The sequence below is a fragment of the Mya arenaria genome, chromosome 7 (genome assembly GCF_026914265.1).
Source record: "Mya arenaria isolate MELC-2E11 chromosome 7, ASM2691426v1".
Lineage (NCBI taxonomy): Eukaryota > Metazoa > Mollusca > Bivalvia > Myida > Myidae > Mya > Mya arenaria.
In genome coordinates, this window is record NC_069128.1 from 59,493,669 (window position 1) to 59,520,738 (window position 27,070).

General features: G+C 38.2%; 2 protein-coding genes and 2 long non-coding RNA genes across 5 annotated transcripts; 1 reads left to right on the forward strand and 3 right to left on the reverse strand.

Annotated features, from left to right (window-relative positions):
* Positions 1-137: 137 nt before the first annotated feature.
* Positions 138-11,545, reverse strand: LOC128239969 (interferon-induced protein 44-like). 2 transcript variants are annotated; one of them, XM_052956441.1, is made up of 7 exons: positions 11,410-11,545; positions 3,602-4,148; positions 3,178-3,272; positions 2,311-2,508; positions 1,911-2,054; positions 1,584-1,749; positions 138-1,313 (listed from the first exon to the last, which is right to left on the reverse strand). In XM_052956441.1, the coding sequence occupies exons 2-7, from the start codon at positions 4,134-4,136 to the stop codon at positions 973-975; spliced, it is 1,479 nt and encodes a 492-aa protein (XP_052812401.1). In that variant the 5' UTR covers positions 4,137-4,148; positions 11,410-11,545; the 3' UTR covers positions 138-972. The 2 variants fall into 2 exon arrangements, with proteins under 2 accessions (XP_052812401.1, XP_052812402.1); XM_052956442.1 differs by lacking the exon at positions 11,410-11,545 and adding an exon at positions 11,192-11,260 and having other exon boundaries at positions 140-1,313.
* A 1,394-nt stretch (positions 11,546-12,939) lies between these two features.
* LOC128239970 (interferon-induced protein 44-like) lies at positions 12,940-27,016 on the reverse strand. Its single transcript, XM_052956443.1, has 7 exons — positions 26,934-27,016; positions 23,459-24,009; positions 22,228-22,322; positions 21,391-21,588; positions 17,793-17,936; positions 17,484-17,649; positions 12,940-13,763 (listed from the first exon to the last, which is right to left on the reverse strand). Exons 2-7 carry the CDS (start codon positions 24,006-24,008, stop codon positions 13,420-13,422), a joined length of 1,497 nt encoding a protein of 498 aa, XP_052812403.1. The 5' UTR covers position 24,009; positions 26,934-27,016; the 3' UTR covers positions 12,940-13,419.
* Positions 14,408-15,709, forward strand: LOC128239972 (uncharacterized). The gene is made up of 3 exons (XR_008261978.1): positions 14,408-14,475; positions 14,675-14,827; positions 15,463-15,709. It is a non-coding gene; the product is annotated as an uncharacterized LOC128239972 (long non-coding RNA).
* Positions 14,966-16,893, reverse strand: LOC128239971 (uncharacterized). The gene is made up of 3 exons (XR_008261977.1): positions 16,546-16,893; positions 15,801-16,203; positions 14,966-15,559 (listed from the first exon to the last, which is right to left on the reverse strand). It is a non-coding gene; the product is annotated as an uncharacterized LOC128239971 (long non-coding RNA).
* Positions 27,017-27,070: the final 54 nt, after the last annotated feature.

The window sequence follows — 27,070 nt, forward strand, 5'->3', positions numbered from 1 at the left end:
CATAAAGCTGAGATTGTTGGCTTATTAATATAAAATGTAAACTTCTTTGAAAGTACGAGCTAGAAGGTGGGCATAGAATGTGTGACTTACGCTGGCAAAATGACAGCATCTATGTAATTAACAATGTGAAAAGAGGTAACAAATAAGACCAAAGGTCACAGAGTTTATTATATAAATATAGGTTTTTTTTGAAAAGTCTTGGTCGACAGTGTTCCCTCGGGTTGACAAGATACACTATCACCTAAAGAAAGTGCAGAATATTGCCTTAAAGTAATGGTGAAACATCTATACACATAGGTTTCTTGAGTCCTTGCTTTACAAAGTTTGAACAATTTATACTTAACTTCATAATCTACTCAACAAAAACAGACAGTCTCCACTTATATTGTTTCTCTTTTAATGATAGTGACTTAAATGTACTGAGTGAAACGTACAGTTACTTTCATCAATGTGAATGTCACCCCCTCCCCCCGCTTTTTAAAGGAAGTTCGATACTATGTTCTAAATACGGATATGTATAAGGTTAGATTTTGATATATATATATATATATATATACAATATAAATGTATATATGGTTAGGGTTACATACTATAATTCAGTACAAAAACTCTGATAATATCATATATCAAACGTGTTAAAATTGCATCTAATAAACACTTTTTTGAAAGGTGTATCCAAGCGTTGGAAAATCTTTGAGCATGATAATCACTTAAACTAAACTACAAACCAGATTCTATACAACCAGTGTATGATGGAGTCCCTAAAAATAATGCTTTATGACTACATGAAGGTCCAGGTGATTCGTCGTATAATTGGTACGAGAATGAATGACATTCATATGCAGTGTAAAACTCATTGAAACCCTGGCTCTGGCCAGTCTCATGAACCTTACACCATTCAAACCGTAATATTACCATGCAAATCAGCAAACACATCAGTCGCAACATAAAATAAGTCTCATCGCCTTTAACTTATGCAGTATCTGACTCTACGATTTCCCCAGCGTGATCCCTGCCGTTTCCCTCCTCATCCCGCTCTGTGATACCGATTTCCTGTCCCTCTATGTAATCCTCCGCCAAATGGACCAATCGCTGCAGTGCGAGTAGCGATAGAATAGTGACGTCATCGTCAACGCAAGCCTCGTTCTCGTAGTTTTTCACGGGCCAGACATTGTTTCTCGGGACTCCAAATATTGACGACGCTTTGTTAACTTTTGTTTCAATTACCTGGCTTTTAAATACACCAGAAAGGTCCTCGGCCAGTGTCGGGCATGCAAGGTCAATTTTGGTCAGCAAAATTGCGAGAGGAATGCCTGTAAAAAGACACTTTTGTTTTATAACCGCATTGGATAGGATCAGAAAACAAACTAAAACTGAACCATTGTGATATTATTATATGCCTAAGAGTCGTGAAGCTAGAGTCACAACGAGCGCTGCCAACATGTCTTTAACCGACTGGAAGACATATCAGTAATATCGTTGTCGGATTCGAAGTCTAATGGAGTAGTGGAACGAAAAAAAAGACTGTCAATTAGGGGGTAAACATACATAGCAGTCTAATATATAGAGCCTTCATTTCTTACTTCTCTCATTGACGATGCGTGTGAATGTCTTCAGCCAATCAGCAGTCTCGGCATCCATATCCGGTGCTGAATCAACCACCAGGGCCACACAGTGAACCTCTCGGCCCCGGGGAGGCTTGCACACAAAACCCGGACTCCGGGTCGAGCAATGCACGCTCGGATGGAACTGGGATGGATAAAAAAATTCGTTACCACCTTCGGTCGAACTTTCCAATAAGCACCGGAAACACCAGAATTAAACTTTAATTGTGACATGACTTCTGTGTACAGTAGTTGCTTGATTTAGTAATTCATCGGAAAGGTAATTTTACACTAAACCATAATTACTGTGTAATGTTCCGGAATGTTGCCATCCAGAAGAAATCCCAGTTCTGTGGCGTCTAGGCCCCATCCCCGCCTTACCCCCGGGATGTCACAAAGCCGGATGTTTGGGTTGGCGCCTGACCTTGTCCGTAGCCTGTAGGGCTTGTACTGGGATTTGGAGTAATGGGAATGTTTTACCGTTCATGAATGTAGGTATCAAAAGGTTTACCAATCACAATTTCGACAATTACATTTACATTTGCCGAATACAATAACCGTGTTGTTTGTTAACCCTCGAATACAAAACTTATGGTTTCGAAGAGATCGCTTTTAAAAACAGAAAAGACATTGTAAAACGGTTCATTGACATAAAAGGAAGTAGATTTGTTTATCGATATTATCGCGTTTGATATTTTAAGCAAACCTGCGTGGTAAAACTGTTCTCGCCGATTCCAACCTGCGCTATCTGTCGGAGCCTTTCGGAAAAGGCCGACTGGACAGTGTTAACGAAGCCGGACTTCCCCGAGCCTACAGGCCCTAGCAAGAGAATACGTACATCGCCGGGCGCTGATTCCACCGGGCCCTGGTAGCACCCCAGTTCTTTACATAATAACTCGGCGAGCTGGATATGTATCAAATGGGTTGAATTAGGCTAAATAACAAATCACCATAACGTTCAGATGTAGGTGATTTGGTCAATATTAAAAACAAATATGTTTTTGTTGGTACAGATTTACATATAGTTGGATGTGTCGTATCATATTTACGGAGTTGACAGTCAATTATACGGAAAACACTCCGTCTCATGAGACCTAGGTTATAAAGAAACCAGTATTTAACATTTGTCAGTACACACATACTAGTGCCTCAAATACAATTCATTAATGGCATTTATTTTCTCCGTCATCCCGTCAATCCACCAGGAGAGACTCATTCACACGTCGTTACATCCGATGTGCAAAGCAAACACAAGTGTTGGTTCAAATTTGAGCGCTGCGAAAAGAACGCCAAACGCAAGTTTGTTGTTTGTTCTTCCAGTCGGAAAAGGGAAATAAAATCTACAATTATTAAAACAGAGTTATGGCCCTTGCTATACAATTGTGAATTGATTCTGACAACACATGCACCATTGTACTACTATTTCATTTGAATGTTTTGTTAAAAGTTTTTAGTAATAACAATGGTTATAGTTGTTGTACCACGCCGACGAAAGCACCAAGGAAATTAAAATTGCTCGAGTAGTGTCTTCGAAAACCAGAGATGCTAAACTTAGTATTTAATGTTCTATCACCTTTTGGTTCCAGTCCGGCGTTTTCCTCCAAAACTTCGCGGACTCCAGGCAGCATTGTTCCGTCTGTGTCTCCACCGTCTTGAGTCTAACGCCATCTTTGTAATATATTTAAAAAGACGTAATTTAAGAAATAATCTTATACAAAATTACCTGTGTAAATATGTATTTTTGGAGTATCGTTGCTACTATGTGGGTACCGTTCAAGCAATCATTTTCTATCTATAAATATAACGTTTATTTAGTATATTTGTTTTAAACATCGCGTTTAGCCACAGTAATATTTTATTCCGTCAAATTACATTGGCAGAATCTCGTAACTTAATGGATCGATAAATGATAGGACTTTTTCCGGACATGAAATGATTAAAACTATTCCGCATTAATTTATTAATAGCAAATCCATAGATTTAGACAGTTCACCTACCTGTAACTTTATACACTTCCAGCTCGGTGACGTCCATAGTGCCGTTATTGATATCCGCTGATTGAAGGCCAGCAGTGTCGAAGTTTGTGCCAAATGTATTCATATTGCCATTAAGTTTAAAAATGCCATTCAAACACGGCGCTTTTGAGCAGAATGGATTTAAATCACAACCCCCAGGACCAAACGCAGGCCCATGATCTGGACTCGAGATCACAGTGTTACAGCCCGGTTTTGCCGGAAACCTATTACATTTCCTTAAACCTGAAAACTTCAGCTGAAAGAGATAGGCGGCATTATCCACAGACCAGGTATATGAGCTTTCCCAGCCAACACTTGCAAACCCTCCATAGACAGACCCCTTTGGGTTATAGAGCACGGTGACCGTGGGCCCCTGGTTGTTGCATTTCTGGTGGAATGTGGCCACGTCGCAGCCGTCGTTAGTGAAGCTGTACAAGAGCGTGAACTTCTTCGGACTGCCGCCGATCCATGTCTCCAGTTGCTCTTTATCGGTCTCTGTCAAGCGGCCGCATGACATCGCTGATTTTGCCTGCCGGTGATTGGATAGAAGAAAATACCAAGTTAATAGTTTCTGGGGGACACATTTATAGATACGGATAGATATAGTATTGGTTAACATGCTATTACATAAACTAATTGTTTCATTATATATATATATATATATATATATACATGTATATCATGATCTGCGCTCACTTAGTTGCCACGCAGCGGTCCTACTAAACACTACAAAGTCAGGCAAAGTCAAGCAAAGTCTAGCAAAGTCAAGCAAATTGAAGCAAAGTCATTTTTATTTTGAACAAAGTCAATTTATTAACACTTATAATTAATATTTAACACAAAAAGATGTCTTTGTCGTATAAATGACTTTATGAGAACGAGAATAACGCATACTTGCATGATACAATATACAAGTTAAGCAATGTCAAGCAAATTGAAGCAAAGTTAGTTTTATTTTGAAAAAAGTCAATTAATTAACACTTAAAAGTAATATTTACAAAAATATGTCTTTATAGTATAATTGACTTTATGAGAACGAGAATAAGGCATATTTGCATGATACAATATCAAAGTCAAGCAAGGTCGAGCAAAGTCTAGCAAAGTCAGTTTTATTTTTAATATTTAGAATATTTATTATTTATGTTGGACAAATGTAGAATTTATAGCAAATATAGTGTTAAATGTGTGCAGTTACATTACCGCAAGGTAGCAAAGTCCAGCAAACTAAACTAATCGCGGAGCAATTACCCCTAGTCCACTAATTTTACACTTTCCTTCCATATTTTGAAAGGATCACATTTATTATGTTTTTCTATTATTCAATAATGCTTTTAATAAAATTATTTTAGATCTTATTATTGCAAATGCATCTGTTGTATTTTTTATGGTCTTGTAAAGTCATTCAATGTGTAGCAAAGTCAGTTTTTTTTTGCATTTATATAATATGTAGTATGTATGTATTATATTATCTATGTTGGAGAAATTTAGAATTTATAGAGAATGTAATTTAGAATATGTGAAATTACAGTAATCTACAGTAATGTAAGGTAGCAAAACCCAGGAAACTAAGGTATGCGGACCAATTACTCCAAGTTCATTATTAATTTTTACACTATTGCTGTTTAGAAACGATCACAATAATGTTGATGTACTAATGTATTAATATTCAATTATGATATATTATTTTAGATCATATATATGAAAATAAACGTTTTATTTGTTGTTGTGAACATATGATAATCTTTAGTTTTCAACGTCTAGCAAAGTCAATCAACGTGTAGCAAAGTCAGTCAACGTGTAGCAAAGTCAGTCAACGTGTAGCAAAGTCAGTCAACGTGCAGCAAAGTCAGTCAACGTGTAGCAAAGTCAGTCAACGTGCAGCAAAGTCAATCAACGTGTAGCAAAGTCAGTCAACGTGTAGCAAAGTCAATCAACGTGCAGCAAAGTCAGTCAACGTGCAGCAAAGTCAGTCAACGTGTAGCAAAGTCAGTCAACGTGTAGCAAAGTCAATCAACGTGTAGCAAAGTCAATCAACGTGTAGCAAAGTCAGTCAACGTGTAGCAAAGTCAGTCAACGTGTAGCAAAGTCAGTCAACGTGCAGCAAAATCAGTCAACGTGTAGTAAAGTCAATCAACGTGAAAGTCAGTCAACGTGCAGCAAAGTCAATCAACGTGTAGCAAAGTCAGTCAACGTGTAGCAAAGTCAATCAACGTGCAGCAAAGTCAGTCAACGTGCAGCAAAGTCAGTCAACGTGTAGCAAAGTCAGTCAACGTGTAGCAAAGTCAATCAACGTGTAGCAAAGTCAATCAACGTGTAGCAAAGTCAGTCAACGTGTAGCAAAGTCAGTCAACGTGTAGCAAAGTCAGTCAACGTGCAGCAAAATCAGTCAACGTGTAGCAAAGTCAATCAACGTGTAGCAAAGTCAGTCAACGTGCAGCAAAATCAGTCAACGTGTAGCAAAGTCAATCAACGTGTAGCAAAGTCAGTCAACGTGTAGCAAAGTCAGTCAACGTGCAGCAAAGTCAGTCAACGTGTAGCAAAGTCAGTCAACGTGCAGCAAAGTCAATCAACGTGTAGCAAAGTCAGTCAACGTGTAGCAAAGTCAATCAACGTGCAGCAAAGTCAGTCAACGTGCAGCAAAGTCAGTCAACGTGTAGCAAAGTCAGTCAACGTGTAGCAAAGTCAATCAACGTGAAGCAAAGTCAATCAACGTGCAGCAAAATCAGTCAACGTGCAGCAAAATCAGTCAACGTGCAGCAAAATCAGTCAACGTGTAGCAAAGTCAATCAACGTGTAGCAAAGTCAGTCAACGTGTAGCAAAGTCAATCAACGTGTAGCAAAGTCAATCAACGTGTAGCAAAGTCAGTCAACGTGTAGCAAAGTCAGTCAACGTGCAGCAAAATCAGTCAACGTGTAGCAAAATCAGTCAACGTGCAGCAAAATCAGTCAACGTGCAGCAAAATCAGTCAACGTGTAGCAAAATCAGTCAACGTGCAGCAAAATCAGTCAACGTGTAGCAAATTCAGTCAACGTGCAGCAAAATCAGTCAACGTGTAGCAAAATCAGTCAACGTGTAGCAAAGTCAGTCAACGTGTAGCAAAATCAGTCAACGTGTAGCAAAATCAGTCAACGTGTAGCAAAGTCAGTCAACGTGTAGCAAAATCAGTCAACGTGTAGCAAAGTCAGTCAACGTGTAGCAAAATCAGTCAACGTGTAGCAAAGTCAATAAACGTGCAGCAAAGTCAGTCAACGTGCAGCAAAATCAGTCAACGTGTAGCAAAATCAGTCAACGTGCAGCAAAATCAGTCAACGTGTAGCAAAATCAGTCAACGTGCAGCAAAATCAGTCAACGTGTAGCAAAATCAGTCAACGTGTAGCAAAATCAGTCAACGTGCAGCAAAATCAGTCAACGTGCAGCAAAATCAGTCAACGTGCAGCAAAATCAGTCGTGCAGCAAAATCAGTCAACGTGTAGCAAAATCAGTCAACGTGTAGCAAAATCAGTCAACGTGCAGCAAAATCAGTCAACGTGTAGCAAAATCAGTCAACGTGCAGCAAAATCAGTCAACGTGTAGCAAAGTCAGTCAACGTGTAGCAAAATCAGTCAACGTGTAGCAAAGTCAATAAACGTGCAGCAAAGTCAGTCAACGTGCAGCAAAATCAGTCAACGTGTAGCAAAGTCAGTCAACGTGTAGCAAAGTCAATCAACGTGAAGCAAAGTCAATCAACGTGCAGCAAAATCAGTCAACGTGCAGCAAAATCAGTCAACGTGCAGCAAAATCAGTCAACGTGTAGCAAAGTCAATCAACGTGTAGCAAAGTCAGTCAACGTGTAGCAAAGTCAATCAACGTGTAGCAAAGTCAATCAACGTGTAGCAAAGTCAGTCAACGTGTAGCAAAGTCAATCAACGTGCAGCAAAATCAGTCAACGTGTAGCAAAATCAGTCAACGTGCAGCAAAATCAGTCAACGTGCAGCAAAATCAGTCAACGTGTAGCAAAATCAGTCAACGTGCAGCAAAATCAGTCAACGTGTAGCAAATTCAGTCAACGTGTAGCAAAATCAGTCAACGTGTAGCAAAATCAGTCAACGTGTAGCAAAATCAGTCAACGTGCAGCAAAGTCAATCAACGTGCAGCAAAATCAGTCAACGTGTAGCAAAGTCAGTCAACGTGCAGCAAAGTCAGTCAACGTGTAGCAAAATCAGTCAACGTGTAGCAAAGTCAATCAACGTGTAACAAAGTCAGTCAACGTGTAGCAAAGTCAGTCAACGTGTAACAAAGTCAGTCAACGTGTAGCAAAGTCAATCAACGTGTAGCAAAGTCAGTCAACGTGTAGCAAAGTCAATCAACGTGTAGCAAAGTCAGTCAACGTGTAGCAAAGTCAATCAACGTGTAGCAAAATCAGTCAACGTGTAGCAAAGTCAATCAACGTGCAGCAAAATCAGTCAACGTGTAGCAAAATCAGTCAACGTGTAGCAAAATCAGTCAACGTGCAGCAAAGTCAGTCAACGTGTAGCAAAGTCGGTCAACGTGTAGCAAAGTCAGTCAACGTGCAGCAAAATCAGTCAACGTGCAGCAAAGTCAATCAACGTGTAGCAAAGTCAATCAACGTGTAGCAAAGTCAGTCAACGTGCAGCAAAATCAGTCAACGTGTAGCAAAGTCAATCAACGTGCAGCAAAATCAGTCAACGTGTAGCAAAGTCAGTCAACGTGTAGCAAAGTCAGTCAACGTCTAGCAAAATCAGTCAACGTGTAGCAAAGTCAATCAACGTGTAGCAAAGTCAGTCAACGTGTAGCAAAGTCAGTCAACGTGTAGCAAAGTCAGGCAACGTGTAGCAAAGTCAATCAACGTGTAGCAAAGTCAGTCAACGTGTAGCATAGTCAATCAACGTGTAGCAAAGTCAGTCAACGTGTAGCAAAGTCAATCAACGTGTAGCAAAATCAGTCAACGTGTAGCAAAGTCAATCAACGTGTAGCAAAGTCAGTCAACGTGTAGCAAAGTCAGTCAACGTGCAGCAAAATCAGTCAACGTGTAGCAAAATCAGTCAACGTGTAGCAAAGTCAATAAACGTGCAGCAAAGTCAATCAACGTGTAGCAAAGTCAATCAACGTGTAGCAAAGTCAGTCAACGTGTAGCAAAGTCAATCAACGTGTAGCAAAGTCAATCAACGTGTAGCAAAGTCAGGCAACGTGTAGCAAAGTCAATCAACGTGTAGCAAAGTCAGTCAACGTGCAGCAAAGTCAATCAACGTGTAGCAAAGTCAATCAACGTGCAGCAAAGTCAGTCAACGTGTAGCAAAGTCAGTCAACGTGCAGCAAAGTCAGTCAACGTGTAGCAAAGTCAGTCAACGTGCAGCAAAGTCACTCAACGTGCAGCAAAGTTAATCAACGTGTAGCAAAGTCAGTCAACGTGCAGCAAAGTCAGTCAACGTGTAGCAAAGTCAGTCAACGTGCAGCAAAGTCAGTCAACGTGCAGCAAAGTCAGTCAACGTGCAGCAAAGTCAATCAACGTGTAGCAAAGTCAGTCAACGTGTAGCAAAGCCAATCAACGTGTAGCAAAGTCAGTCAACGTGTAGCAAAGTCAGTCAACGTGTAGCAAAGTCAGTCAACGTGTAGCAAAGTCAATCAACGTGTAGCAAAGTCATTAAACGTGCAGCAAAGTCAATTAACGTGTAGCAAAGTCAATCAACGTCTAGCAAAGTCAATCAACGTGCAGCAAAGTCAATCAACGTGTAGCAAAGTCAATCAACGTGTAGCAAAGTCAATCAACGTGCAGCAAAGTCAGTCAACGTGTAGCAAAGTCAATCAACGTGTAGCAAAGTCATTAAACGTGTAGCAAAGTCAATCAACGTGTAGCAAAGTCAATCAACGTGTAGCAAAGTCAATCAACGTGTAGCAAAGTCAATCAACGTGTAGCAAAGTCAGGCAACGTGTAGCAAAGTCAATCAACGTGTAGCAAAGTCAGTCAACGTGCAGCAAAGTCAATCAACGTGTAGCAAAGTCAATCAACGTGTAGCAAAGTCAGGCAACGTGTAGCAAAGTCGGTCAACGTGTAGCAAAGTCAATCAACGTGCAGCAAAGTCAGGCAAAGTATAGCAAAGTCAATCAACGTGCAGCAAAGTCAATCAACGTGTAGTAAAGTCAATCAACGTGCAGCAAAGTCGGTCAACGTGTAGCAAAGTCAATAAACGTGCAGCAAAGTCAGTCAACGTGCAGCAAAGTCGGTCAACGTGTAGCAAAGTCAATCAACGTGCAGCAAAGTCAGGCAAAGTATAGCAAAGTCAATCAACGTCTAGCAAAGTCAATCAACGTGCAGCAAAGTCAATCAACGTCTAGCAAAGTCAATCAACGTGCAGCAAAGTCAATCAACGTGCAGCAAAGTCAATCAACGTGCAGCAAAGTCAATCAACGTGTAGCAAAGTCAATCAACGTGAAGCAAAGTCAGGCAAAGTATAGCAAAGTCAGGCAATGTCAAACAAATTCAAATAATCTTTTGTTTATTTTAACTGCTTTTAACAGTGTGTGTATAATACGTGATAAATTACGTCATATATGCTACGTCGGAAGGCAACATTTTGCTTAAAATAAAGACTTAAATCAAAGATAACTTTTCTTTTACTACACCATTTTATTACCAAAGTTTGATAAGGTGATAAGTTCCCTCAAACAATTCGACAAACCTGTTTCAAAAGTAATGATTTGACAGCGCTACGTCAGACGGCCGTATTGTGAAAAGGTTTGTCGAAGTGTTTTAAGAAACTAAACTCTCAATCAACCTCTGGTAAAGACCAAAGGCGGGGCTTCGTCAGCGGCGTAGACTGCGCTATGTTTCATTTAAAATGGTGAAAAAAAGTGAAGTTATCTTTGTTTAAAGTCTTCATTCTAAGCAAAATATTGGCTTCCGACGTAGCATTTATGACGCAATATATCACGTGGTATTCACACACTGTTTAAGCTTGCATTAAGTGATCCTTTAAAATTTGAAATGATACATTGTAAAATATATGTGCCATTACTTTTAGAAATAGTAGCAATGTACGAAATAGTAGCAATGTACAAAATATGTAGAATACAACTTTGCAAGCCAAGCAAAGTCAAATAATATTACACAGAGTCTAACTTGCTACACTAAAAGCCTTGAATCAAAATAGTTGAACTGTCTGGACATACAATACAGAGCTAGCTAGACTTTTATTTATTTTCTCCTAACACGCAGAGCAGACTTCTGAGACAGAGCTAGGGTGAGTTGGTGATGAACACACAATCATGCACAACGCAGTATATTGTTTGTAAAAATGTACATGTGATCGCGTGAGTCAAGTTTATTAAGGTCGGGCAAAATATCATATATTTTCAAATTCAAGCAGTCAATATTGTAAATAGTCCGGAAACGAAAGTAATTAGTTATAACCCATACAGGCATTAAATCGTACGTGTATACAAACTCCATTATATGTAGTAGGAATACGAAAGTTGACGATGATTAATTTTGAATGGCATTTAAAACACCCCTAGAAAATTGTACGACGTCATTAAATACATCTTTACCAAAAAACAAATAAATTTTCACTTACTTTGTTAGATGTGCTCGCAAAAAATCTCAAAAATGAATAAGTCTACTTCCCACGTACTTTATGTTACAAATACTTCTTATCTCCCTTTGCAAGTAAATGATAACCCCCCTTTTCGAGCTATCAGTATTCTGTTCAACATTGAAATAAGTTAACAAATTACAAGTGAATTTTTACCGTTTTTGATTTTAAACCTATATTTATGTTTCAAAGATGATTACCGTCTTTTCAAGTAGTGTTAATGTTGTCTTGTAGTTTTGGCCTTTATTTCTCAGGTAATAACACAGTCAATCAATTGGAATAACATCTCATGGAGTGCGAAGTTTAAGGGTTATTTTATCATGATTCCCAATGAAGACTAAAACATGTATGAATCTATATAATACCACCAGTTCTATAATATGTATATAAACGTTTAAACAACCCCCGCAGTTAAACGATTTGAAAATGAACTTGGTTTAAATAATTTATAAGACATAGTCTGATAGATACAAATAAAGAATTGGAAAAATGTTTAAGTATATATCAACTGAGCGTTTGTTTTTCGTGTTTTGTCAGATTCAGGCTGTTTTTGCTTTAAAACGTTTGTTTCTTTGTGTGATAAATACAAAACACATACAAATGTCATTGCCGTCAATATCATTAAACCTGTCGTACAAATGGCAGCCTTCTTTTTGTTATTTAAGCGCATGTTATTGCATATAAACAAGTTAGAATTTAACATCTTTCCAACACAAAAAGCGTTGTCTTATTAGAGTAACTAGTTTATACCAAACTATTTAGTACCGAGTGTCTATATGAGAAGCCACGAGGTAAACCCTTATGGGGATTGATTCCGAGATTTCATACGTGGGATACCCGGATGTAAGATGCGCATTCTACCCATGAATTAGTCCACACTATAAAATAGAGTGTTCTGTTTTACTCACAACGATTTTTGTCATGCTCAACTTCTAACAAAGAGATGTTTTCAGACTGGGAAGTGTTACATGGTCTCCTATAACTATTGCAACTCTACTGTAAAACAATAACTGCTGAAAGTATATAGCGTAAATAGTGTGTAATGACGTTAATGTTTCGTGTAGTGAATTGTTAAATACAATTCAGATTCATTTGTTGAGCAAGAGAAGCGAGCATGAAAATAAAAATAAAAGCAAAATAAATATTTTTTAAGATTAAAATACTCCTCTTATAGGTATTATTAAGCTTTTGTTTAAGCAAGTATGGAAAAGGTTTCCCGATTGGCGAACTCGCTCCTCACTAAGGCGTCCCGGGTCTGAATCCCGGCCTAGGCGTTGCGAGTTTGTAGTCACCAAGCCGGACTAGATGGTTTTCTCCAGGAACTCCGGTTTCCCTCACAACACATGACCACACTCTCGCGCAACACCATGCCAATGAGAGTGACCGAATCGTTGTAAACTATATATAGTTTACAATAACTATGGAACAACTGTTTATGCAGTTGTCTGTCCACGATTTTTACTTGCGGCTTCTGCAATGTATTTAATGTTTATGTAGTGCAAACGTTCGAATAATTATTAACTGACCTTAAACTATCTGTGAACTTGTATACATACAAGTTTCTTGAGACCTTGCAATACTTAAAAGGAACAGACAAGAAGTTAAATTCTCTGATGGTTTCCTCTTTCAATGCCCGAAGGTAAAACGCACAATTACTTGCAGCAATGTGAAGGTCAACTTATCGCACATTTTTATAAAGGTTTGATGCCTTGTTTACATAAATAATAACAAAACAAACCGTACTTATATAACATGTTTTTACTATATAGGTATAGAGTTAGGTTTTAATAAATATACATCTTTACCGTTTATGTACCGTATATATCATTCAGTACAAAACTCCGGATAATATCATATGCCAAAACTTTTAAACTGCATCTTAACTTTATTTGGAAGGCGTGTCCAAACGTCGGAATATCTTTGAGCATGATGATCACTAAAGAATCTACAAACAAGATTCTTTAAAGACCTGTATGCTAGTTTTCCTAACAACAATTCTTTATGACTACATGTAGGTCCAGATGATTCGGCGTGTAATTGGAACGAGAACTAATGACTATTCGTATGCAGTGAAAAGCTCATTGTAACCATGGCTCTGGTCAATCTCATAAACATTTCGAACCTAACACCACTCGAACCGTAATATTGCCATGCAAATCGGCAAACTCGTCTGTTGAAACACAATCAACATAAACCTCATCGCTCGTAACTTATGCAGAAGTATCTGACTCCACGGTTTCCCCAGCATGATCCCTGCCGTTTTCCCTCTCATCCCGCTCTGTGATACCGATTTCCTGTCCCTCTATATAATCCTCTGCCAAATGGACCAATCGCTGTAGTGCGAGTAGCGAGAGAATAGTGACGTCATCGTCAACGCAAGCCTCGTTCTCGTAGTTTTTCACGGGCCAGACATTGTTTCTCGGGACTCCAAATATTGACGATGCTGTGTTGACCTTTGTTTCAATTGCCTGGCTTTTAAATACACCAGAAAGGTCCTCGGCCAATGTCGGGCATGCGAGGTCAATTTTTGTCAGCAAAATTGCGAGAGGGATGCCTGTAAAGAAGACCCATGCATTTGTTTTACAACACCATTGATTAAAAGAGAGACACATGTATTATTAAATCAGGAAACAAACTGAAACTGAACCATAATGAGTAATATATTCGTAAAAGTCGGGAAGCTAGAGTCACAATTGACCTTACGACAGGATTTGATTGACAGGTCCTCTCAGCCAATCAGAATGTAGGGCTGATAAGCCGTGTTGCTATCCGCCATTTTGTCCGTCAAACTGACCAGAGTCCGTCATATACATGCGCTGGCAATTCCTCGCCTTTTTAAGTATTATGGTAAAAAGGTGTTGTCATGGCACTTGTAATTCGGATACAAGGTAGCCAGGCCGACTAAAGATGGCTTCCAATTCGTTCCGTATTCGAAACCAGCGAGTTATTTAGAAAAATGCAAGTGCTGTATCAGACTCTGTGGAAGACCTCATCAACAGCTGAACTTGGAAATTTTGAAACATCGTTCAAAGGCGAAACATCTATACGTCTGTACAAAAGTATTTTTTTTGAACAAAACTACTTATTTCAATCCTCTCAAAATTTATTTAATACTGAAATTGTCCGTGCATGACCTAAATAAGTGTTACTATTTTTAAACTATAAACATCGTACATTTATGCTTTGGCTTGTGTTGTCAAATCGGCATTAATGGCTATTTAATATCCGGTTCAACATGGACACGATTGATTTCATTCAAGATAGAGGTATTTTTGTTGATACCGTTATGTAGTTTTTATAAACTGCTTTGCTTTCAAAGTAAATCAGGAAATATCGTACAACTAAATTTTTGTCCGAACCATCGCATGCTTCCGAATCTCATCTACTCGTATGGTTCCTATGTAAACAATGGCTTTTCTAGCTGTCATTCAGACACATTTCATAGATTTCTTATTTTCATATCAGCACTTTGCCGACGGGAAATCCAATCAAGAAAACCCTGACCCTCAAGCAGCTACTGTATTTGACCAGCTCACACCAGCCAGGCCTCCTCCAAAACTCAGATAAATATTTGAGCCACCAAAACAAAACGAGAACAGATCGGTCTGAATCGTTAAGGTATTATTTTCTGTATACCAGTAAAACAATTTATTTCACTGTACATTTAAATCAATTATTATGTTCATTAGCACTTGATTCTGCCAAACATGTGCTGTAAAGACTTAGACTTATTATGAATAAAGAACAAGTCAAACATGTACATATTTTCATTGTTATTCTTATATTTTGGGCAATTTACAATAATCTACAATATTTAATGATAGTTCATCCAATGTTCAGAGTCTGGATCACATGCACACTCGATTAACAGTATTCTTTAAGTTGCACCCTTACAGAATTCTAGTTTGACACTTTTTGTCTCAGAATCGGCTTATTTAGGCATTCTTTAAATTAAGACCTAATATATAAATCACAAAGCAAACTTCTCCGAGCCAAAATATGATAAATGCAATCGAATCCTGTGTAAGTTGTCAAATGGATCAATCTGTGAAAGTGCAGCTTTAACAGTGAAAAATAACTTCTGCTAATGCTATATATTTTAAAATATATTTGCCATTGCAATAAAGAGATATTCACCTACAATATCATACATAAACACCAAAGAAATATCAAAGTTTAAGTAATGTTTGCAAAACAACAATGTATTTAATAAATCTGATATTAAATATGCAACAACTGGTGTTATACTCCAGAACTGAAGCTAACATCATAGAGGTACATCCTTCCAAGAATCCATCAAAACAACATGCTGAACAACTTCAAGAACTCTCTTCAAAAGACCACACTTTCCTGAAATAAATAAAAGATGCCAATATTAAAATAAATCAGTTACATGTATTGTTAAATATTTTAATACTAGCTGTAAATGCTACTGCCTTTGATGTTTGCTTTCTACATGTATATCATAATGAAATATTGACAAGATAATAGCTAATGTTTTGTGGTTGTTGTTTTTCTCTGAACAAATAGTCCATTACTTTTGTACAAAGGTAAAACCAAATGTTATAAAAAGCTTTAAAATAGGTCCTACCGATTATTTGTAAAACTTGTCATCACTGGTTTTGTCTTGCGGTTGACATTGCCTGGACTGGCAAATATCACGTGTGTGTGGGGGGGGGGGGCGGTTTCCGGTCTTATGCTAGGTCCCCTGTGGCGGTAGGCTTGTTGAAGACAATAATAAGGGGACTTCCTTATCTCCATCAATCAGAATTCTTTAATGGTGTCAACGGTAAATAGCAGGAGACCCTCCACCAGCCTTAACCGGTAAATGGGGGGAGGGTAGTGTGTGTGGGTTAGAACCAGCTGCCCGGTCAGCTTAGTTGGTTAGAGTGCCGGGCGGTTCTGGTGGTTGTGAGTTCGAGCCCCACACCGGGGGCACTTTTCCTCCCAGGTCTACTTTTACAGCCAGAGTGTGTGAACATGTTCCACAATTTCTGTAAGAACAAAAATCAAAGCATGTGAATGTTTGAGCAATGCAAAAGTTACAGATTGGTATCACCCACGATTGTCACTTGTCAACTATTACATTATTATTCATAAGGGAGAGTGTTCAATCGCTTAGAACTGAAACTTTTTATGCATAACTCCAATAAACCATTTCTGCTCATACTATCGAATACAAGGTTATACTGTATAGCTGGCATGTAACTGTTATTTAATGTCACTTCCGGGTTCCCCATTCGGGCCATTTATGATTTACTCATATTGTGCGATGATTTAATCTGTGTTCCAACAATACTGTAAGAAGGACCGGTGTTATTAAAAGTTAAACTTACCCTTGTTTTCATTTACAGTATGCGTCACACACACGCTTTTCCTTTGTATCGATGTCAATATTGACAACATGGCGGCTATCCGGTTTTCTCTGATTGGATAGATTTCACCCCGTAAATGTTAGATATCGTCATTTTCTAAAGATATATCGAGCCTTCCGATGTAGCAGCCAGTTACAAATTCCTTTGACTTCTATTTTTTCGCATTGTAATTTCACATTTATGATAATTTGTCAGGAATATCGGAAAGCGAAACGACACGAGACGCCATTACTTCCTCGTTTGTTTGACGGACATAGACAGAGTTCGCTCCCTTGATATCAGGGGGCGTGGCTTAGAAGCCGCTGTCGTAAGGTCAATTGACGTTGTCAACGTGTCTTAAATAGACCGGAAGACATATCAGTGTTATCATTGACGGGTTTGGATTCTAATGGTGGATTGGGCAGAAACTTAACTGTCAATTAGGGGTTTCAGACTCAACACTTCTGGTGTTACACTAAAGTAATATAGGGTCCATAGTGTCAGTGCCGGTGCACGTTAAATCACCTGGTCCTTATTTCTCAAACAAGCTTCAGTTTCATATAAAATGTTCAAGCTAAGGTCACTATTTTGTTCTGGCATACTTGTCATTTTCTCATTTTAAAGCTGGAGTTTAGAATATTTAAAGGTAAATTATCTTAAAGGTAATCGTTCTGAACATCTTTCTGTACAGCAACATCAAGTATAAGTAGTTTGGCTAAATGAAATAAGATACTTAAACCAGTTTTTAACCGAGAAATAAGGACCAAAGTAGCTCTTACCATTGTTGCATTGGTCTGTGTGTGAACGATTCCCGTAACATTAGCAGACTTGATTTTTCATGAGTCGACTCCTAATGACTGGTGTCGTCGTTAAATTGACATACACAGCAGTTTTAAATATATAGAGCCTTCATTTCTTACTTCTCTCATTGACGATGCGTGTGAATGTCTTCATCCAATCAGCAGCCTCGGTCTCCATACCCGTGGATGTGTCAAGTACCAGGGCCACACAGTGAACTTCTCGGCCACGTGGAGGCTTGCACACAAAACCCGGGCTACAGGTCGAGAAACGCACGAACGGATTGAACTGGATGGGAAAAAACTCTCGTTACCGGCTTCCTCACTTGCCCTTGGGTCAGAATTTCTTATCCTTGCCGATTTTCATGTAAAATATTTGTTGTATTTAAGTCAACACAAGAGGTTTTTATTTGTCACAAACAACCTGCTTACCGTGTACTGTTCCGGAATATTGCCATTCAGAAGGAATCCCAGTTCCGTGATGTCGAGGCCAAGCCTCCGCATCATCCCCGGGATGTCACAAAGCCGGATGTTTGGGTGACCGCCTGACCTTGACCTTAGCCTGTAGGGCTTATACTGGAAGGTGAAACACATGTAATACGGATGTGAAGGTTTTATGAATCTTTGTAGGTAAAGATTAGTTTTTTAAAGCGTTTTCTTTAATGTTTATGTCGTTAGGTTCAATCTATTCCAAAAGATAAACATACATCCGTGCAACATATTTTGGTGAGCAAATTTTACCAAGGAATGATTTTTTCAGATATTTGTTAAAATCCCATATGACTTTTACCAGAAAAGTATTTTGATAATATGAATCTGTTTTTAAGTCAAAAGTTGAAGATGTTTTTTGGCTTTTTGATAATATCTTTTGATATTTTTGGATTGTGTAAATCATGTTGGCAACTGCAACTTTCGCGGTTTCAAGTCACTAAACCGCGGGATCTTCTTTTCACAATATAAACCGGAACTCTTTTTTAATATACTCGCTCATATTTATTCCATACAGTCAAACAATCAATCAGTCAGCATAACAAATGGAACACATCGTAACGCTATTGTACGTATAGGAACGTGTTGGAACGTAAAGAAACGGTTATCTGAAATAACCTAAACACATTAATCAAGACGCATACCACATATACACACTAACAATCATAATATTGCAATTAACATAGCAAATAAAGGTTCACAAAGTGTTTTCATGCCATTCAAAGATACTTAAAAGTCAAAAAATGCTCTGAAGTTGTCAAGCCATCAACAATTGCCTTAACTAATATTTCCTTTATATTGTAGATTAACTTCATTTATAAAAAGCAAAATTGTAACAAAATATAACTAAACATTGGCACTTTTCCGATTTATTCAACAATCAAAGGACGAGGCGCTGAAAAACTATCTGCGGGCAAATATGTGAGAGTTGCAAATTTTATTTGAACTATGGGAATGGGTGAAGAGCACATAAATAAAAGTGAAAAATGTGCCGACAGCGCTTGTGCCCACACTGGGCGAAGAAACAAACATATCTATATCTTTATGGCGTCTTGTGTCATTTTGTTTTTGTAAATTTCACTTCAACCGTCGTAATCCCCCATCCCCATGTATTAGATGTTCCAATGCATATATATATATATATATATATATATATATATATATATCATTTATATCATATATATATATATATATATATATATATATATATATATATATATATATATATATATATATATATATATATATATATATCATTTCCTTTTAATACACGTTTTGTTTAAGGAAAATCATTTTTTACAAACAACTTCAGCAATAATTCCATTCAAAATGCATAGCTTTATATCAATTCAGTCGACGTATCCCCATGTATTTGAAGTTCCAGTAAATGCTCTTTTCAATCGCGTCTAAAGATTTTTCGGTGCTTTGATTAGATAGCATACATTTATTTAGATACATTTTATGAACTTACACGTTTTAATTCTTTGAGGAAAATGATTTTATTTTTACGAGCAACTTTAGCAATTATACCTTTTAAAATGCAGAGCTTATCAGATGGTCGTTTTCCCGCGGTGAGGACAAACATGTGGTCAGTTAATGTATGTAGAAATTATGTTTAGAATATCGGAACTAGTCTGTTTTTATGAATGAGAATAGGATTGTGCTTTTTAAAGTTTATTGATAAATTTAATGTTATATATATTTATGTTTAATGTAAGTACCTTTGTAAAAACAGTACTAGTGCTGTTATGAATGCTTCGTACTCTTTGGATGTTAAACAGGTTTAATCCGAACTACTTTGCTTCACCAAACGTATGCATGACTCACTGTCGTATCAGGGCATGTGTGCTTATATAAATTGAAAGCCTAATGTCTAAAACTATGCCAAGAATACACCGGAACGAAGCTTTAATGCAAACATGAAAACTTATCATTAGAAATATAAACGCCTAAAATCATAGAATGAATAGTATCTTGTTATTGTGTAGCAGGTAAATTACAATGTATAGTATTTGAAGCATTAGCAATGCGAAACCTGAGATACAACTATTTTAACACTAAGACAATAATCATATTTGTTCCTTATCTCATAAAAGTCTAATTAAAAACACCATTACAAAAAAGCATGCTCCAGGGTCACGTCAGGTTTAAATAACAAATCCTGCAGGCGATGGGACACTTGCGGTCGGTAATAATTTATGAAACATCATGGGCTAAACTAGAGTGAATATCAATACTGTATGTTATCTTCCTACCAGAGCCTCCATTATCTTGACCCTCATTAATCTGATAAATATAACGATCAAAAAATAGTTATACTCTGCTAAAAATAAAACGCCGGGATACATAATCACAGCGCGGAAATAGCCGAACAAGCAAAAACTCATACTCGGACTGCAACATGACCAATCCATGTGTATGGTTTCGACGTCATTCTGCTAAACATAGAGCGCATTGAGACAAAAAAAATGGGTTAAAACGACATGAATAGAAGTAGTTCTTTGGAGTTTGTGGTCTTAAGACTACCTGCGCGCATGCGCAGATAGTCTAAAAACCAACATTTATTCATGTTTTTTCACTCGCACGTCACTTACTTGCCAATTTTACTCTCGCCCGGAGCCCTCGCAGCTGCCAGCCAATTAAAACCCAAAACAAGCCCATGGTAACTTTGCTAAATATATTTCGTATACGTATCTTGCATATTCCGGAAAAAGAATCTAAATAATGGGTCTGATTTATTTCTGCTATGATTATTACCATGAAGCGTACTCGTTAGCGATCGACAAAGCTCATGAATTTAATAAACATGTTCCTAGCTGCGGCACAGGAACCATTCCTATTCTTATTACACTTTTTCATAAATATGCATATGCTTTTGAGTCAAAATATGTTAAAATCTCCGATGGTCATTTCAAAGCTATGAAATTACCTGAGCCTTTTCCGCACATGTCCGCAAGAATTTTGTATTACGGCGAAATGGTATAAAAGAAAATACATTAAGCTTAACCTTTTGAAAGTTTTGAGTCTTTTTCCTTCGAATCATTTCGTGTTGTGGCGATTCCATAACATTTTGAATTATTACTACAATAACTATTTTAATCAACATTGCCATATGTTTGGCTATAGCCTTACACACCGATGAAATGGTTTTGCAGAAATCTTTTTCAAAACTCAAGTAAGAGCTATCTTAAGAACGGGAGACATGAATGCCAACGAGTTGGCCTCGTCAAAGTGGTAGCCAATTGACCTCTAAGTGAAACCTTGACTTTTGAGAAAAGAGCACAAATGCTACGCGTGACACATCTTCCCGTATATAGTTGTACATTTCTGACATGTTTGATCGAAATTCTGAGTCAATTGGGACACAATTGTAACGCACAGACAACACGGACTAAAGAACAAACGGACAGTGCGACTACTATGACTCTCGTGGAGAACATTAAAACAATTCTTATGAATAAAAGTCTGTGTTCAAATATGTTTTGACTTCGAAAAATAGTATTTCATGTTTATTATCGCGTTTGAAAAAAAAGTCCCAAACCTGTGTGGTAATACTGTGCTCGCTGTTTCCAACTTGCGCTATCTGTCGGAGACGTCCGGAAAACCCCGACTGGACAGTGTTTACGAAGCCGGACTTCCCCGAGCCGACAGGTCCTAGCAAGAGAATACGCAAATCGCCGGACGTCGATTCCACCGGGCATTTGTAGGACCCCAGCTCTTTACACAAAGACTCGGCAAGCTAGGTAAGTATCAAATCAATCTGTTGTTAATAACGTATTAATATAGTCAATAAAGCAAACCTCTGTTTATATTGGTACAGATTATCATTTAGTTGGATGTGTCTTATCAATCAAATGCACATTTACGGAGTTGATAGTCCATCATACGGAAAACACTCCGTCTAATGAGACCGAGGTTATGAAGATACCAGTATTTAACATTTGTCAGTACACACACACTAGTGCCTCAAATATAATTAATTCATGGCATTAGATTCCTTCGTCCTCCCGTCAATCCACCAGGCGAGACTTATTCGCACGTCGTTGCATCCGATGTACAAAGCAAAAAAAGTATGGGTTCAAATTTGAGCGCCGCGAAAAGGACGCCAGTCAGTCGGACAAAGGGAAGAACTCTTCAATTTTAAAAACCGAGGTTATGGCCCTTGCTCTACATTTGTGAATTGACTCTGGCAACATATGCACCATCGTACTACCATTTTCTTTGAATATTTTGTTAAAAGTTTTTAGTAATAGCACAGGTTAAAGTTGTTGTTCCACGCCAACGACAGCACAAAATATGTAACAATTGCCCGATTAGTGTCTTCGAAAACCAGAGGTGCTACACTACTTATGAAACTTAGTTTTGGACGGTCTATCACCTGCTGGTTCCAGTCCGGCGTTTTCCTCCAATACTTGGCGGTCTCAAGGCAGCCTGGCTCCGTCTGTGTCTCCACCGTCTTGAGTCTGACGCCGTCTTTGTAATTTAAGACATAGTTTGATACATAATAACCTATGCGCATTTATTGTGTCTCACCATTACTCTGTGGTATATAATCAAGCTATAGTTTCTTACTTTTACCATTTTTTGTTTAATAAACTTACATTAAATTGCATTGCCAGTATCTTGCAACTGTATTGATTGATAGTTTAGCGTAACGCTATGGAAACCGCCAAGTATTCAATAAGATCTCAGAACAATTTCTCCAAGTTCATATTTTATTTAATTACTGAATATATTTACAGAGTGTAGCATACTCATAATTAGTCTGCTTCCCAAAAACCCACTGGTTTAGTTTTAAAGTTGCACTCTTACTCCCAAATAAGGTTTACCACACACTTAATACAGTTGTTTTAATATACCAAAAAGGATGAATACATGCTGAAAACAATGGTTCTTATGAAGGATACTGAGTTTAATTTGAAAGAAAGGCGCAGAAAACACGGTATTTCTACCTTATGAGATGAAAGTAGATTACAATAAATATTTTAGCATTCACCAACCATTTAATATTTTTGCCTTTTCAGCTATTAATTACACGGTTACAATCTTGTTATCAGTTATTAATATTTTCCATAAATGCATTATTTAGTAAGTAGTCAAAGGGTTATCACTCAAAATATATATTTGTTATACATGTGTATGTATTGATTTTGAATAAGAGTGTCACTTTAAATCTATGTCAGAACTTCTCTTTTGTACGTCTGAGTCCATCTCATCTTCTTGACTCCTAACACAGAGAAATGTTTGAAATATTTACCAAGATTGTTGGGCAAATGTGACAACTGAACTAATCAAGCCCATTCATTTGTTACAAACATGACAACTTATTCATAACTGAACATTTGTACACAATCAGCTGTCCGCCACATACGCATAAGCATAAGTGGGCAAGGCATATCAATCAAATATGCCCAATAATAGTTAATAAGTATTAAGAAGAAAACATGTATGACAAACATACATTTAATAAAATGCTAATTATTTCATAGAAGTAACGATGACGTTCTCGTAACATTACAATTGTAATCGGAATTTTCCCCGAAAAACATATTATTAAACTATGCCGCATTATTTATAACAAATCTATAGCTTCTGATAGTTCACTTTACCTGTAACTTTGTACACTTCCAACTCGGTGACGTCCATCGTGCCGTTATTGATATCCGCTGATTGAAGGCCAGGAGCGTCGAAGTTTGTGCCAAATCTACGCATGTTGCCATTAAGTTTGAAAACTCCATTTTCATTTGGTATTGGCTGACTGTGAAACGTGTTTAGATCGCCTCCGTAACCAAATACAGGCCCAAAAGTTGGACTCGAGAACACAGTTTTACAGCCCGGTTTTGCCGGAAACCTATTACATTTCCTTAATCCTGAAAACTTCAGCTGAAAGAGATAAGCGGCGTTGTCCACAGACCAGATACCTGAGCCTTCCCAGCCAACACTTGCAAACCCTCCATAGACGGACCCTTGTGGGTTATAGAGCACGGTGACCGTAGGTCCCTGGTTGTCGCACCTCTGGTGAAATGTAGCCGTGTCGCAACTGTCCTTTGTGATGTTGTACAGTAGGTGGAACACTTTCGGGCCGCCGCCAATCCATGTCTCCAGCTGATCTCGATCGGCTTGTGTCAAGCGGCCGCTTGACATGGTCGATTTTAACATGCTGGTGATTGTTAGAAAAAAAACAAGTTAATGAATTATTGCAACGAGCGATTTATGATTATCTTCGTTTTTTGCACATTCACACGGCAGCTTTTGTCGGTTTCTGGTTAGTGATTGTTTCCCATATTATAGAGACTATGTCCTTCGAGTTTACTTATGTTAAGCTATTTATGCAGGGTATTGCAATATATCATATGCTGCCGCCTATACAGGGTATGTCATATACTGCCACCTATGTATGGTATGTCATATACTGCAACCTATGTATGGTATGTCATATACTGCCACCTATGTATGGTATGTCATATACTGCAACCTATGTATGGTATGTCATATACTGCAACCTATGTATGGTATGTCATATACTGCAACCTATGTATGGTATGTCATATACTGCAACCTATGTATGGTATGTCATATACTGCAACCTATGTATGGTATGTCATATACTGCAACCTATGTATGGTATGTCTTATACTGCCGTCTATGCAGAGTATGTAATATACTGCCGCTTATGTATGGTATGTCATATACTGCCGCCTATGTAGAGTATGTCAGATAATACCGCATATGTATGGTATGTCATGTACTGCCGCCTATGCAGAGTATGTCATGTACTGCCGCTTATGAATGGTATGTCATATACTGCCGCCTATGTAGAGTATGTCAGATAATACCGCATATGTATGGTATATCATATACTGCCGCATATGTATGGTATATCATATACTGCCGCCTATGTAGGGTATGTCATATACTGCCACCTATGTATGGTATATCATATACTGCCGCCTATGCAGAGTATGTCATATACTGTCGCCTATTCAGGGTATGTCATATACTGCCACCTATGCAGGGTATATCATATACTGCCGTCTATGTAGGGTATGTCATATACTGCCACCTATGCAGGGTATATCATATACTGCCGCCTATGTATGGTATGTCATATACTGCCGCCTATGCAGAGTATGTCAAATACTGCCGACTATGAAGAGTATGTCATATACTGCCGCCTATGTAGGGTATTGCATATGCAGTCGCCTATGCAGGGTATTGCATATACTGCCGCCTATGCAGGGTATTGCATATACTGCCGCCTATGTAGGGTATTGCATATACTGCCGCCTATGTACGGTTTGTCATACACTGTTGCCTATGTAGGGTATGTCATATACTGCCGCCTATGTAGGGTATGTCATATACTGCCGCCTATGTAGGGTATGTCATATACTACCTCCCATGCGGGGTATGTCATATTTTACCGCCTGTTTAGGGTATGTCATTTACTGCCACCTATGTAGAATATATCATATACTGCCACCTATGTATGGTATGTCATATACTGCCACCTAGGTATGGTATGGCATACACTGCCGCCTATGCAGAGTTTGTCATATACTGCCGCCTATGCAGAGTATGCCATATATTACCGGCTATGTATGGTATGTCATTTACTGCCGCCTATGCAGAGTATGTAATATTCCGCCGCCTATGTAGAGTATTCATATATTACCGCCTATGTATGGTATGTCATATACTGCCGCCTATGCAGAGTATGTCAAATACTGCCGACTATGAAGAGTATGTCATATACTGCCGCCTATGCATAGTATGTTATATACTGCCGCCTATGCAGGGTATGTCATATACTGCCGCCTATGCAGAGTATGTCATATACTGCCGCCTATGTAGAGTATGTCATATACTGCCGCCTATGTATGGTATGTCATATACTGCCGCCTATGTATAGTATGTCATATACTGCCGCCTATGTATAGTATGTCATATACTGCCGCCTATGCAGGGTATGTCATATATTACCGCCTATGTATGGTATGTCATATACTGCCGCCTATGTATAGTATGTCATATACTGCCGCCTATGCAGGGTATGTCATATATTACCGCCTATGTATGGTATGTCATATACTGCCGCCTATGTATAGTATGTCATATACTGCCGCCTATGCAGGGTATGTCATATATTACCGCCTATGTATGGTATGTCATATACTGCCGCCTATGTATAGTATGTCATATATTGCCGCCTATGCAGGGTATGTCATATATTACCGCCTATGTATGGTATGTCATATATTACCGCCTATGTATGGTATGTCATATACTGCCGCCTATGTATAGTATGTCATATACTGCCGCCTATGCAGGGTATGTCATATATTACCGCCTATGTATGGTATGTCATATACTGCCGCCTATGTATAGTATGTCATATACTGCCGCCTATGCAGGGTATGTCATATATTACCGCCTATGTATGGTATGTCATATACTGCCGCCTATGTATAGTATGTCATATACTGCCGCCTATGCAGGGTATGTCATATATTACCGCCTATGTATGGTATGTCATATATTACCGCCTATATATAGTATGTCATATACTGCCGCCTATGCAGGGTATGTCATATACTGCCGCCTATGCAGAGTATGTCATATACTGCCGCCTATGTAGAGTATGTCATATATTACCGCCTATGTATGATATGTCATATACTGCCGCCTATGCAGAGTATGTCATATACTGCCGCCTATGTAGAGTATGTCATATATTACCGCCTATGTATAGGCTAATGATCTGCCCTATGATATAGAGACCTGAATTAGGGTCGTGTTTTCTAAGGAGCAGTGCGACAAGAAAGTAATATTTAAAAACCTTATCAAACATCATAGTTCAATCACAGGAATTTGACTCAGTGTTTGGTCTTATATGATATATGAAGTCATTATATGACCAAAAACTGACAAAAAAAATCTGAAGATGAACACAAACGGATCCCATCTTATACAGTAGGAAAACGAAAGTTGATGATGCTTGTTCATCAAATGGTATTTAGATCTCCCTAGACAGTACAAAGACGTCATAGATTGCATCGAAACATCAAAGGAATGTTCACTTACTTTGAAAGGTTCGCTCGTAAAAACACTAAAATAAATTTAAGTTTTACTTCCCACGTATTTAATTTGTAAACAAACAAATAAGTTTTGCCTCCCTTTGCAAGTGAATAATTATCTCCCTTTCTGAGGCATGATAAGTA